Source organism: Macrosteles quadrilineatus, unplaced genomic scaffold, assembly GCF_028750875.1.
Source record: "Macrosteles quadrilineatus isolate MER2022 unplaced genomic scaffold, UCM_ALF_1.0 Scaffold_9__3_contigs__length_116548681, whole genome shotgun sequence".
In the NCBI taxonomy this organism is placed as follows: domain Eukaryota; kingdom Metazoa; phylum Arthropoda; class Insecta; order Hemiptera; family Cicadellidae; genus Macrosteles; species Macrosteles quadrilineatus.
The window spans coordinates 105,596,320-105,610,510 of NW_026542602.1; the positions used below are offsets into that span (position 1 = coordinate 105,596,320).

The 14,191-nt window shown below is 33.6% G+C and overlaps 2 protein-coding genes across 3 annotated transcripts in view; one reads left to right on the plus strand and one right to left on the minus strand.

Moving 5' to 3' along the window:
- The window catches only part of LOC129003934 (fibrillin-2-like), a 165,924-nt gene that overhangs the window by 128,255 nt on the left and 23,478 nt on the right, over positions 1-14,191 (plus strand). The gene's annotated exons all lie outside the window — the stretch shown is intronic.
- On the minus strand, positions 220-11,986 carry LOC129003933 (uncharacterized). 2 transcript variants are annotated; one of them, XM_054432278.1, is made up of 2 exons: positions 11,903-11,986; positions 220-2,441 (listed from the first exon to the last, which is right to left on the minus strand). In XM_054432278.1, the coding sequence occupies exon 2, from the start codon at positions 2,438-2,440 to the stop codon at positions 1,208-1,210; it is 1,233 nt and encodes a 410-aa protein (XP_054288253.1). In that variant the 5' UTR covers position 2,441; positions 11,903-11,986; the 3' UTR covers positions 220-1,207. The 2 variants fall into 2 exon arrangements, with proteins under 2 accessions (XP_054288253.1, XP_054288252.1); XM_054432277.1 differs by lacking the exon at positions 11,903-11,986 and adding an exon at positions 5,867-6,050.

Genomic DNA, 14,191 nt, shown 5'->3' on the forward strand with positions numbered 1-14,191 from the left:
GTCAAATAGTCAAGGCAGAAAAATAAAACACATCATTGGCATTTGCATGTGAGTGTTCTGAATAGATAAGGTTCTATTCTATACTTAACTTTCCAGGAGGAAATAAATTTGAAATTACCGTACCCCTTATATGGATTCTTTTTTGAAAATTCGTGTTAAATTGATACTGTGAGCCTTATTACATATTTAGTTGCAAAAATAATGTTCGTGTGTACTTGATATGATCAGCTTTATTTTATATACATACAAGCTGCTATACCCGTGCTTTGCAACGGGAAGAAAATGTGACCTAGAGAGCTATTAAAGCAATCCTGATGTGTGTTTTAAAATACGGCAACTTTATGATTTAGTTTGAAAATATAAACTCTGATTCAAAAGTGTAAACCTGCTTACTTTCAAATCCCTACTTTTTTATGTTAATAGATCCAAAAGAATATGACAACATACCTTAGTGTAGCAATAACATAAATTATTTCATATTGATGCTTCACGAATGACATGTTTTACCATAATTCTTCAACTTTAGTCAAGCCTCTTTACATTTAGCTTACTATATAAATTACAAAATGAAACTTTGCGCAATTCTATACAAAACGTATACAAACTTTCTTTAAAACCAAACATAACCCTCCTAAATCTACATAAAGCTTCACAAACATCTTTTTCGAGTAAATAAACAAACACCATTCATTGTACTGACCAGCTGTTTCATTAACTAAATTAAATTAAATCATGTAAACTTAGGAAGCATGGCAGGCGTAGCCCTTTGGAAATCAGCCTGTGGGGCAGAGCCCTTAGGAAATTCGTCCATATCAATACTTTTCGGCAAATCTACACACTCTAAGCTTCATTTGTATGTGTCATATGCCTATATTTTTATTTGGTAAATGACCTTAACCGTTTACATAAAATTTGATTGTATCACTTTAATAATATAATAGATTTTTAATTGTGAGTCATCATTGAATAAAATAATAACACAATATAATTGTTAGTAAAACACATGATTTTAAAATATGTGACAAATTTTAAGGTTGATTAATTAATGATATCATTATCTACAACTTATTTACATTTACAACAAATATTTTTTTTGTTTTATGTTGTCAAGATGATGTTTATAAAAAAATGTAGTCTTTTTAATACTAATTTCCTCTCAACAACATATCTGTGCAAAGAGCTAGAACATTAACCTTTAGAGCAACTTTTAATGTAAGGTCTGGTAAATTTGTTGGATGATTTTTGGTACTTTGGCTTTGTAATATTTTCCATTGTATAATCTCAGTAAATTTGGGTCCATAGCACCACTGTTACTCATGTTTGCAAACTCTTTCATGTCAAATTCAGCCATGTCAAGAGCATCCTTTTCTTCAGCGAATGTCATGGGCAAAGTTTGACATGCGATTACAAGAGCAAAGTCAACCGAATTCTTTAAATCTTGCCATAACTCTTCAGAAGTGTACCTCTCTTCACATCCTAGTAGTTTTAGACATTCGTTGAGTTCTTGTAGGTAAATGTCGTACAACTCTTGTAGTCTGTTTTCCCGCACTTCTTCGTCTGCACTGGTCCAGGTGAAGTACAGAATGTCGATGGCCGGGCTCGTGTATCGTAACACTTGAAAGTCAATGAACTTTACTTCCTCCACTTCTCCTGACTCTGAGTGTTTGAACATCATATTGTTGTTCCACAAATCTCCATGGTTCATAACATTCAAACCTTCTTTTTTGGGTTTAACAATTTCTATCAAGGAATTGTACAGTGTTTCTTGCTTGTCAAGCAAAAACTGTAAGGCAGGTTCACCATTTTCTGTATTTTTCAAGCTTTCTTTTACAATTTCTATCGCAAACACCAAAAGTGACTTCATCAATTCTTTCATGGGATTACCTTCCCTAAATATGGGCTCTATTCCGAGTGTTTCGATTTCTTCAGGATTTTCACTGTGAAGAGCCACTGAAACGGCATGGAATTTCGCTAAACTTTTCAACACTACCTCACAATGAGCGTAATCCAATTGTTTAAATTTATCACACATGATGTGCCCTGTTTCTTTCAGATCCTGAAATACCAACACACTTTTTTGTGCACTGTAATATGTTTTAGGACCAAAGTCAACTTTTATCTTTTCTTTCATTTTTGGCAAAATAATGTTGTATATAACCGGTTCTTTGTCGAACCATTCACTTAGTCCAAGTTCTGCTCCCATGTCCTGCAACTGAGTATGAGGTGCCTTAACAATAAGAGTTGTGGATTTATCTTCTGATCCATTTGCTGTGTATTTCACGACCACCCTGAAGATTTGGCTTGTGTAGTTGTTACCGGCCGCCACCGCTAGTTCTGCAGTAAAATCATTAACTGTCACTTTGGGTTCGTTATCTTCTCCTCCTTGAAGAGCAGCTTGTAGGAATGTCTTGTCCAACCACTCTGGCAGCTTTTGTGTCATTCTGGCTGAAAAGGATAAAACTTAAGTGGTGCATTTGTTAAATCAGGCTACATGAAGGTAAAGAATTCTCCAAACACGTAGGTAAAGTATTAAACCAGAACTGTTATAAATCTTTGATAATTCCATAACAATTGCTGTATCAACCTAGGCTCTGCTCCTAAGTTTTCAAAGTTAAGCTTGTGAAATTATCTTATATGGTCGATGTTCATGGAAACCGAGGTATGATTACAAGTTGTTTTTTTTTAAATTATTTTAGTAATTTTATGGATACAATTTAGTTTGACCTAAAGGTACAGACTTTTTTACAAGGAGATACCTTGTAGCCTATACTTTTACGAATTTAAGATAGCTAATTTCTAATCTTAATTTTATATTATTCCAATGAATTATGAGGATTTTAACAGTAGTAGCTGCTACTTATCGTTTCTTCTATAATTGACTTCATTACTGTCCTTGAAAAACTAGGGTAAATCACTCTTGTTTAGAAGCAAAGTTACCAGTTTAGCTTTTAATTTTAATTCAAAATCAAATATATAAACAGAGTATACCATAAATTTTGATTTGACTAAAACACAAGTGTGGTGTTCATAGGTCATACAAATATAATATCCACATAATGTGATAAATAATCTTTGCTCAGACCAAGTTGATTGTATGTAAAAAAAAAATTGGAAAGTTAAACATCCTTTGAATTCCTTTACAATAACTTTTTTAAAGTGTGTGGCCAAATTAGCTAGCGTAAAAAGAGTAGATTATCTCTTTCTAAAGATAGGAATGTACTACTTCAATTTTGAATTGGCTATCAACAGCTACCATACACTACTGTTAAACATGCTCTGCACTGTTTATAACTATTAGTACCTGGGGACCGAGCTTTGCTCGGGAAACTAAACATTAAAGAATAAATAATAATAAATTTAAGCTTTAATTTAAAATACCTTATGTTACACGCTTTCATAGAACAAATTGTCCTAATAACAACACCATTATGGTGTATATGGCATAATTAATGAAAATATTGATTGACATCAAATCAAGAGTTAAGTATTTATTTTATCTATACAAAAGACACTTTAGGGTTGGATAATGAGTAGTTTTAACTTGTTTTGCAGCCCTTGATTGGGGTTTCCATTGACAAATATTTCCTGTATATTTAGTTTTTGTTTTGGATTGGTTTAGTTGTATTACTTAGGCCTATTCACAAAAAAATGTGGATAGCCTAGCCTAGTTTAGGAGAAAACCCCTGGACACTTAAAGTCATCACACTCTTGTGTATGCCTACAGATAATATAGGCTATAATGCTTAAGGATAGATAGCTTCCAGAGCAAATTCAAGTTTTGACGTTTGTCGTTTTGTAACATTTGTCGACATACGACACGCTGCAACACAAACATTTTAAAACTTTTTAGGCAGTTTAGGAGAAAAATCCCTATACACTTTTCAAAATCATCACAGTCTTGGGTACAGATAACATAGGCTACAATGCTTAAAATACAATAGATAGCCTCCACTCTCCAGAGAAATTTCGAGCTGGTGACATTCGTCGGTTTGCAACATTTTATGACATGCGACGCATGCTTTAACTTGGGATATGTTATATCATATTAATTTGCCAAACTTAGCTCAGTGATACAGAACTTAGTTATTCCGTAAATATAAACGTTTTTGTTAGGGCCGATTCCCAGATCGAGTTGACAATTATTCAAACTTTACTCGTATTATATATAGGATAGGATAAACATTCTGTTAATGTTGTTTTACAAAAAAATATAACCAGGCCCGTTTTTGACCCTGTCAGCGCCCTAGGCACGTCTAATAGTAGCGCCCCTTTGCAATATATATATATATAACAGGGTGTACACCGACCGGGAAATCCGGGAATCATGTGGGAGATTTTTGAACCGTGAATTTTGTATTTCTACCTGGAGTTTTCAATTTTCCGTGATCGCGCATGACAACAGTGACGTTTCCGTGACTGCGGGAGACGATAATATGTCTACCCACGGCCGCGAGGGATGATCAAAATTTTCCGCGATCGCAGAAGACGATAATGGTATCTACAGAGCCGCAACGGATGATCAGAATATTGCCACAATCAAGGAAAGTGGTGATAATGTCCACACGACCGCAGGAAACCGCAAGAACTTTGCCGCGATAGCGGAAGACGATGATGATCTCCACAAAACTGCAGGACATGATTAAAATTTTGCGGCAATCGCGGGAGACGATTACCATGGATTCATGACTGCGGGATACGTACGATATCTACAGGACCGCGGGTGATACAATAAAATTTCTACACGGCCACGAGGGATGATCAGAATATTGCCGCGATCACGGAAGACGATGATAATGTTCACACGTCCGCGGGAAACAGGAAGAATTTTGCCGCGATCGTAGAAGACGATGATGATCTCCACACGACTGGAGGACATTATTATCATTTTACCGCAATCGCGGGAGACGATAACGATGTCTTCACAACTGCGGGAAACGATTACGATGTCTACAGAAACGCGGAATACAATAATGCCGCAATCGCTCAAGACGATGATAATGTCCAAATGACCGCAGGAAAAGATGAGAATTTTGCCTCATCCGCAGAAGACGATTATCTCCATATGTCCGCGGGAGATGATTACCATTTTGCCACAATCGCGGGAGGCGATTACTATGTCCAAACGACCGACGGGGACGATATAATAATGTCTTCACTGCCGCGAGGGGCGATCAGAATTTTATCGCAATCGCGCAAGACGATGATAATGATAATGATAATGTTGCCTAATTTGCGTAAGAGGATGATAATCTCCACAAGATCGAGGGAGATGATTACCATTTTGCCACAATTGCGGGAGGTGATTACTATGTCCACACGACTGCGGGGGGTGGTCAGAATTTGACCGCGATCGCGCAAGACGAGGATAATGTCCTCACGACCGCGAAGAAATATCAGAATTTTGCCTCATTTGAGGTAGACGATGATAATCTCCTCACGACCGCGGGATATGTTCATATATTGCCTCGATCATGGAAGACAATTTTATGTCCAAACGACCTGACTGCAGAAAATAGTAAGAATCTTGCCGCAAACGCGGGACGAATACGATGCCTACATGGCCGCGGGGGGTTATCAGAAGTTTACCGCGATAGCATGCAAATACTACCACGAATTTTTTTAATTTCCAAATTTTTGGCGCCCCCAAAAAAGCCAATTGCCTCGCGCCCTAGGCACGTGCCTACCGTGCCTATTCGGTAAATCGGCCCTGAATATAACCACACAATCCTACAGATTTGAGAGTTGTCAAGTTAGGAATAGGTAAATGAAGATCTTCAATTTAATTTTTACTACAGTTACCTGACAAAGTGGGCTTCTTTGCACTGATTTATAGCACGCAAACTAGCTAATTACTGCATTTACTCACTTTTGCCGCACTCTTTTTCTTTTCCGCACTCCTGTGTTTTATTTTAATCAAACAACACAAAACAGTGTTCTTTTATTGGATTTAACCTAACCTAAAAAAGTTTTGTATAGTGTTTGAAAGACTACTTATTTATATGGTTTATAGTAACTGTAGGAAAAATATAATGTGTATCGCAAGTGCAAAGTCCCTATGCTGCACTCGAAAACTTTCCATGTGCAGCAAAGTGCCACTTTGCACACTAGTTGCACAAATAACTATTGCTCGTCAGTTCTCCATCATCAGATTTGAGTTTGGCCATGCCAGTTAACACTGACTATACAGTAGATGTACTTGTCTGCCACTCAACTGCTAGTTGCTGGGGACCTTCAATCTAATCATAACTTTGTGACTGATAGCAGGCTTGTTTTTGTTTTCTTTCTTAATCAACTTCTAAGAACTCATAATAATGCTATCTTGTCTTAATCAGGTTTGAACACTTTGTGAATTGTTGTTATTATAAAGGTTTTATTTATGCTTTTGATGATATGTTGGTAAGGGTGTAATGTATTAATATATGCAATATATATATATATATTATATATTATGTTTGTAATTACTTAGCCAACAACAATTTTCTTCTAAATGTAAAAAAATCATTCAAATATTTTAGTGTTACATTTTTGGTAATTATATTCTTCTCCACACAACTTCTTAAATGTAAAACCCTATAACACCCCGTTTTCATTACCCTGACTGCTGGCCTGCAACTCAATCAAGTTCATCCAGCTCTACATATTCATGTCAAACTTTTATCAAAATTGGACAAAAATTACTCTGTATAAATACATACAGGACAAATTTGACCAATAATTCGTGTTTTTGGTCTCTAGGGACACAAAAAAAGTAAAACAATCCCAGGTCTAGGTCTTTCTGTGCAACCAACAGTAATCGCATCTCCCTTGTAGGGAAATTCACTAAAACCTTAAACTTTACACAAACATTACTATTAGAATAGTTCACTGTCACCAACAGCACTTTTACAAAGGAAAGTTCAATTTGGAAAAAAAAATATCTTTAGGTCCAATAATTGTGGTCAGGAAGTTTTTATTTTTGTGAATAGGCCTAGTGTAATATTTGGGTTGCCGGAATTTTATCCCCCTGGAATTTTACCCCCTGGGCAAAGTTGACGTCACTATGACGTAGTAACCTGAGCGTTTGAAAGTTTGTTCGCGGCCAGAATTTTACCCCCGCAGATTTCGAGGTCTAACAAAAATAGACAGAGTGTGATTAATTAGATTAGCAATAAAAACCGGAATTTTACCCCCTGTCCATATAACTAGCGTTTAGACAACTGAAGATGTACGGGCTGGATTTTTACCCCCGGATTTTTACCCCCTGGAATTTTACCCCCTGGCCAGATATAGAAATTATTAAGAATGATTGATTTTCCTATTTCTGTTTTTATTTAATTGTTAACATTTTATTATTAAGTAGCCTATCTTTATTTATTTATTTTGTAATCTCTTCTAACTAAACAAAATTCGCTGTTTAATTTTGATATTAGGAATTTGCGTTTGATTTACGTCTTTATTTGATGTGTTCTGATTAAATTCACAACCATGAAAATATACATTTACTGTCCGCAAGAGTAAAGATGTCCCTTGAGCCAGAGCGATACGCAGCTATGTTTGGAGGGTATCGCGCACTATTTGCAGGCGCTAAGCATCTGGGCGCCTCGCCTCGATGTCTGTCTGTATACAACTGTTGTAAACATAATTACTCATATCTTTGTTTTGGTAAGTGGATTATCATCATGTGGTCACGTCATTCGATTCATTGCAGTCTCTTGTGTTCGCGTAGTGAGTTCGTTTTGTTTTGAACGGTCCTTGTAGTTATGGATTTAAGAAAACGTCATGCTACTATACATAGTGGAGAGAGGGATTTAATAATTAGACGGGTGATCAAGAGTTGTGACAACGAATGTAAAGACAAAAATTTATTAGTGCCGATAGAAACGGCAACAGAACGTGCCGCAAACTATTGTAAAGTTCCAAAAAAAAACTATTAAACGAATTAGAAAAGCCGGCAAACAAACTCCCGATGAAAAACTCTGTACACCCGGGAAAAAACGCAAGAAGGCTGACCACCATAAATTACAAATAGATAGCTTTGATAGGCGTGTAATTGTAGATGTAATACGTGATTTTTACAAGAACAAAAAAATTGTCCCTACATTTAAAAAACTATTACCTGTTTTGAGAGAAAGAATTAATTTTAAATGGAGCGAATGGGCACTTCGGCGTCTCTTAAAAGATATGGGGTTCAAGTGGAAGAAATTTGGTCCTAAAAGAAAATGTTTGATTGAAAGGTCTGACATCATTAATGGAGGTATAAGTATTTGCGAGAGATAAGAAAGCTAAATGAACAAAAAGGAAAATTTTCTATCTAGACGAAACTTGGATGGACAATAATATAACGTTCCAGAAATGTTGGAAAAGTATAGACGTCAATGGCGTGTTACCTGATGTGAACGCGTCAAACCGCGTGATTGTTGTAGACATTGGGTCAAACGAAGGGTTTTTGCTTGTTTTCGTGTTTTCTTGATTCTTGATTTTGCTTAGGTTTATGGTAATAGGATTAATAACTTTAATAATGAGTTGTTTATTGCGATGCATGCTATTGAAACTGCTGTACTCAGTGTATAATGCTTTCAAACTCAGATTAATAATTATTTAAAAAGGATTTTATTGTATTGTATTTTATTGGTATTTTTATATTTAACTAAACAAAAATCATATAGTAGAAAGGTTATTAATATGCCTTAGTAACACTAGAAAATGGGTTTCCTTCGATTGTATGACTATGCAAAAAAATATTATGACATAGATTTATAAAAATCATACAGATATTAAATACAAAAATTAAGCCTTAAAACTAGCAGAGCAGCGTCAAGACGGCTCTACAGTAATTGTCACGCGAAACGTTCAAGCGTAACGCCTTCAAACTACGAATAGGCCGGAGCTCAGGGGACTTCTTTAGTCTCGCGGACAGTAATTCTGCGTTTAATCCATGGAACTGATATCGCTAAACTCAAAAGTTCGCGGCCAGAATTTTACCCCCTGTTTTGTGACGTCACGTTTGCCCAGGGGGTAAAATTCCAGGGGGATAAAAATCCGCTACCCCTAACATTTTTGCCTCATTGTGCCAGGTTGGACTCCTTCCGGTTTCAGTTAAGTCTTGTATCCTAAAAAACATTTTCAGGTATTCATTAGGTTTTTAAAATTTAAACATATTTTATTTTAAAATATTTGAAACTACTTTTGTTTTTAAATATTAATGTGTAGTCACAGTTCATTATCTCAAATTAAGTTTGGAATTAAGTACAAAAACACACTGTGATTGGTTATTTTAATGATAACACCACTTGTATCTCAATTTTCTGATTACCTTATAGGTTCCTTATCTAATCATAAAGGTTTCAAATCTCCTCAAAACCCCATAAAATTACTGTCAATCAACAGTAAACCCTTAAGAGTAATTTGCAATCTTATATATTAAAAAATTTTGTTTTTCTTTTCCGAGTTCGTTTGACTCTTCTACCTGACCGATTTTGATGATCGAAATCTCAAATTGAAGATATGCACGCACAGATTTCACATCAAGCATTGGCATATATTTATCTATTGCATTACTTGACCAAAAATCATAAGTTTTATTATTTCTCGGATATGATATTCATTTTAACGCTTCGAAGCAGCATGGGCCCTCTAGTTCCTATTTAATTTAAATGTAACAGATTTAATTTAATTTAATTTGGTTTGGTGAATACACAAATTTGTTTGTTAATATTTTAAACACATGTTATTATTTTAACAAATAATAGGAAACATTATCCTGATATCATCATTTTTGGAAATTCAAGCAAGGTTCTAGATCATAAATGTGACTTTTTGGGGTAAATTTAAGTGAAAAATTGCTATGTTGGTAAGCTCAAATCAACATTTGTGTGAAGCAATACTAACTTAGATTAAAAAGCTAGATTTGGCTTTGCAAAGATATTGCCAATATTCTGCAAATCATGATTCACTTTTATTTTTATCATTTTTAAAAGAATTTACCCAGACCACATACCCACATTATAAAGTTCGAAATGACAACTAGTACCATATCCTCAATTATTTAGAAACAGCTATAGTGATATAGGAGTAGAAGTATCCCAATTTTCCAGGCTATTCAGACTCTAGTCATCCAAGGTCAATGAGGATGTGTATGTTTATCCTCATATTGCCTCATTGCTCATAGGATAACGGCCAGCTACTCAAGGCCATCAACTAGTTCTCTAATTTTAGTATCTAAACAGAGGATTGTAGTCTCAAACAATATATTAAGAATTAGTAATATATGACATTGGTATGGAAATATTGAAAGTGAATTAATATGTGCTGATGTTGTGATTTAGTAGTAATCACTCTTTAGGTTCATCAAATTAGTATGGTTGTTTACTTAAATGCAATTGTATTTTTTGTGGGTTTCCCATAAAGGGAATATACTGTTACCGTATGTCCCATACCAAGCCCTACACCCGGGACTGATCTACTTTTCATTTTGATGTCTCAAGGGGCCAAACATCCGTCCAAATGTATATTCATTCATATATTATATATATAGTATATATATTATTAACAAATAATACACCATAGTACCCTTTTTTAAAATTATTTATTTATTTAAAAAAAAGGGTACTATGGTGTATTATTTATTAATATTATACTAGAGGTCATCCAGTGGTCGAAACTCGACCAAAAATATTTAATGTACAGACTTCTTTATTTTCATTCCACACTTTGAATAGAACATGTGATTGGAGTTTCCTTCATTTGTTTTGATTTTCTGTTTATATTTCGTTGTTATTTCGTCACCAGCATGGCAACTCATAATATCCATGTTAAATTTTTCAAAATTTTAAATTCATATTTTGTGCTTATTTTTGAGCCTATTTTAATTTATAAAGGGATTCTGCACACCTACAGGAAAATAGCTTTCTAACGGTATGCGCAGATTTACCCCACGATGCACACAAGCTGAGAAAAAAGGTTTTAAAGAAACATGCTTGCCTATTAATATATAGATAGATTACAGTAGCCCTACACATGAACAATATCAAATATAATATATATATATATATATACATACATATTGTATGTGTGTCCGTTAGAACAATAACTACAGTTAAAATCATCCGATTTCGTGAACCAGCATGATCGTACTATGTGTATGGGGTTTTATGGGGTAAAAATTGGTTTTCCTGTTTTTGACTTTTAAAGTATGAAATTTCACAATGTCACTCATAACTATTTTGTAGAGCTGCTAGCACATATAATGAAGTATCTTAAAGCATTGTTGTAGGCTTAATGGTTATGGAGAAAATTCCATAAAACTGCACATTTACAATTCCCATGTTATTCTTATGGAAAGTAAGTAAACTGTTGTAGCTTGCTTGTTTATGGATATATTCTGATCATATTTGCAATGCTTACTTATTTTTTTATCCTAAGCTATTAATATTTCACTAAAAACACACCTTAATACTGTACTTTATTGTAGCAGCATTATTATGAATCAGACATTTTTAAGGAAATATTGAAGTAAAAAAAAAAAAATAGAAAAATGCAAATTAGCTTAGTCTGCAGGTTTGCTGTTTTTTTTTGTAACTAATCAAATAAATAATCAAAGTTATTAAAATATTTTTAGAATTATTTAAAATAATGAATCCAGTATATTTTTTCCAAGTGCAAGTTGAAAAGCCTAATGTTATTGATAAAAAAAACAACAACAATGTTCTCAGAAGTATTGGCTGAAACTATAATAGTATTTGACTTAAAAAACATTGAAGTTTAATATACAAATAATTGAAAAAAAAATCTAAAATAACATTTTGACCTTTACATAAATGTTTTTAAACCGATCATAAGTTTTCCTCCACAAACTGAAGTCCAACAGAACTCAAATGAACAATTACAATTCAAAATTATATTACAAATTAGTAAAAAAGCATACCTTGTGTTTGAAAGGATGTAGGTCCAGTGATGGAGGAGACTAACACATTGGGCCTACAATCATCTGTGGCCTTGGTGCAGGGGCGTCGCCTTGTGGTGGGGGGATGGGGGGGTAGGGGGGGAGCCTCCCCCCCTAGAATCTGGGAAAGAGAAAAGTTGGGAATTTCCTTGCCACGAGTTGGGACAGTTGGGAAGTCAGATACAAGAAAAATATATTTTTAAACTAAATAAAATTTAAATATTAGCAAAAATCCATCAAAGATAAAAATTTCTTTGACTTGGACAAATAAACTTGACGCTTCTTTTATTTAATTTAACTTTGATTAAACAAGGCTAAACCATGGCTAAACACGCCTTATTTTAAGAAATCAATAATCAATTAGCGGTATAGCTTGTTGGAATTTCGTTTACGAGAAATTTTGTTCCTTATTGGACGTATGTGGGCTACCTTGATCCTGTCCTGTGTTGATGATTCTGAATGATTCGTCTGCGAGACTGCGAGTTTGAATTTTGAAAGTGCAAGCAATGTAGCTCTTCTGTTCAATTATGTTGTTTGTTAGTGTTTACAAGAAATTCTAAAATATTTTTCACGTCAGTCTAATGAAATATATTTTATACCTTTTTCGTGGCATTTGGAGCAGGCTAACGGACTCCGTACTTGCTAATACGCAGATTAAAATAACATTAAAGATAGGTTTTGTGTATCGGTATTACCTCTAAAACTCTTATTTTTATAATAACCTAAATGGAATATGTATTCTCTGAATATATTTAAAAAATCTACACAAGTTTTTCTCATTCCTAATTAAGGATTTACAAATGAATCAACTAATCACTCTGAAACAGATCTACGTGGGCAAAACATAACCTAAAATTTGATGTTTGACTTTCAATCTCTCTAAGTTTGATTTTTGTCTAAGTTCTAGTTTCATGAAGATGAAGGTTAACATTTTTATTGTATGTATAAGTTTATTATCAACCAAGTTGAACGTTTTTATTTTATACGAGTCTTATTTTAGGTTTATTCTTTTCTATAGGCTAGAATAATATTATTCACAACACTGATATTTCATCCTAATATTTCTTCATTACAAACTTGTTTAGGCCTACCCTAGTTGTAAGATTTATGAAAGTTAAAATGTTGATCTTAACTTCTAAAAGTATTTTAATTTCATTATTTTTTTATACAATATTTTTTCTATACTAATTTGTACTCAGAGGCTTATTTTATACCCCTAAAATGTTACACTGCTACGTCTGCTACCACAATGGTTTGCAAATTTTTTTGATTTGAAACATTACTTGTTCAAGTCATAAAATTTCATTATGAATTGGTAAATGTTTTAGAAATTGAGTAATTTTATATATATGTAAAACTAATATAAACTATAATATTTATAATATATATAACTATATATATAACTATATAAATACTGAATTGAATGTTACTGCAGTGTAGTATAATAATTTGTAGATTTTTAAAAATAGTACAGAAATTGATTTAAAAAAAAATAGTTGGGAAATCTATGTTAAACATCCTGACACTTCAAAGCTAATGGAGTTATTTATATTGCTATCATAATAACAAGTAATAAGATATTCTCGTTCAAAACAATCAAGTTATTTTGATTTTAGGAAATAGTCATCAGAATAATTTTGAAAGTTGAATACAATGAAACAAATCAAATACCTACAGAGGATTAAAGTTTTTTAACGGTGAAAGTGCAGCATTTTTTAATACAATTATTGAACAAATCTAGTCATTTTAGAACAATTACCCATACACCACTAAGCATAAAACAACTTTACCTAATAGAAACACAAATTTATATGCTATAGAAAAGTAATCCGATGATTAAAATTTCTTAAGTACCTACCTTGCAACAGTAGACATGAATAAAACTAAAAAAAAATTAATTGACAGATTATTTGGTAGAGAAATGAATATTCAGACACCTTTAGAATTAACACAGGACTAAGACAAGGCGATGCACTATCCCCATTATTATTTAATCTAGTCATTGAAGAAGCGCTGAGATAGGTGAGCAGTCTTCAGGGAGGTGCAAGGTTAGCGGGAAGACAAAGGTTCTAGCATTTGCAGACAATGTGGCACTTATAGCAGAAAATAAAAATGATATTAAGGAGCTAGCAGAAAAGCTAATCACTGAAACACAAAAAGTGGGACTAAAAATAAATGAAGAGAAAACTAAGATAATGAAGATAAGTAGACTACCTGATAACCAACCATACTTGGAAGTCTTAAATTTTAAATTCACAAAAACTGACAATT

Excerpts from the sequence above, each read along its gene's own strand:
- LOC129003933 (XM_054432278.1), bottom strand. The coding sequence starts at position 2,440 with ATGACACAAAAGCTGCCAGAGTGGTTGGACAAGACATTCCTACAAGCT.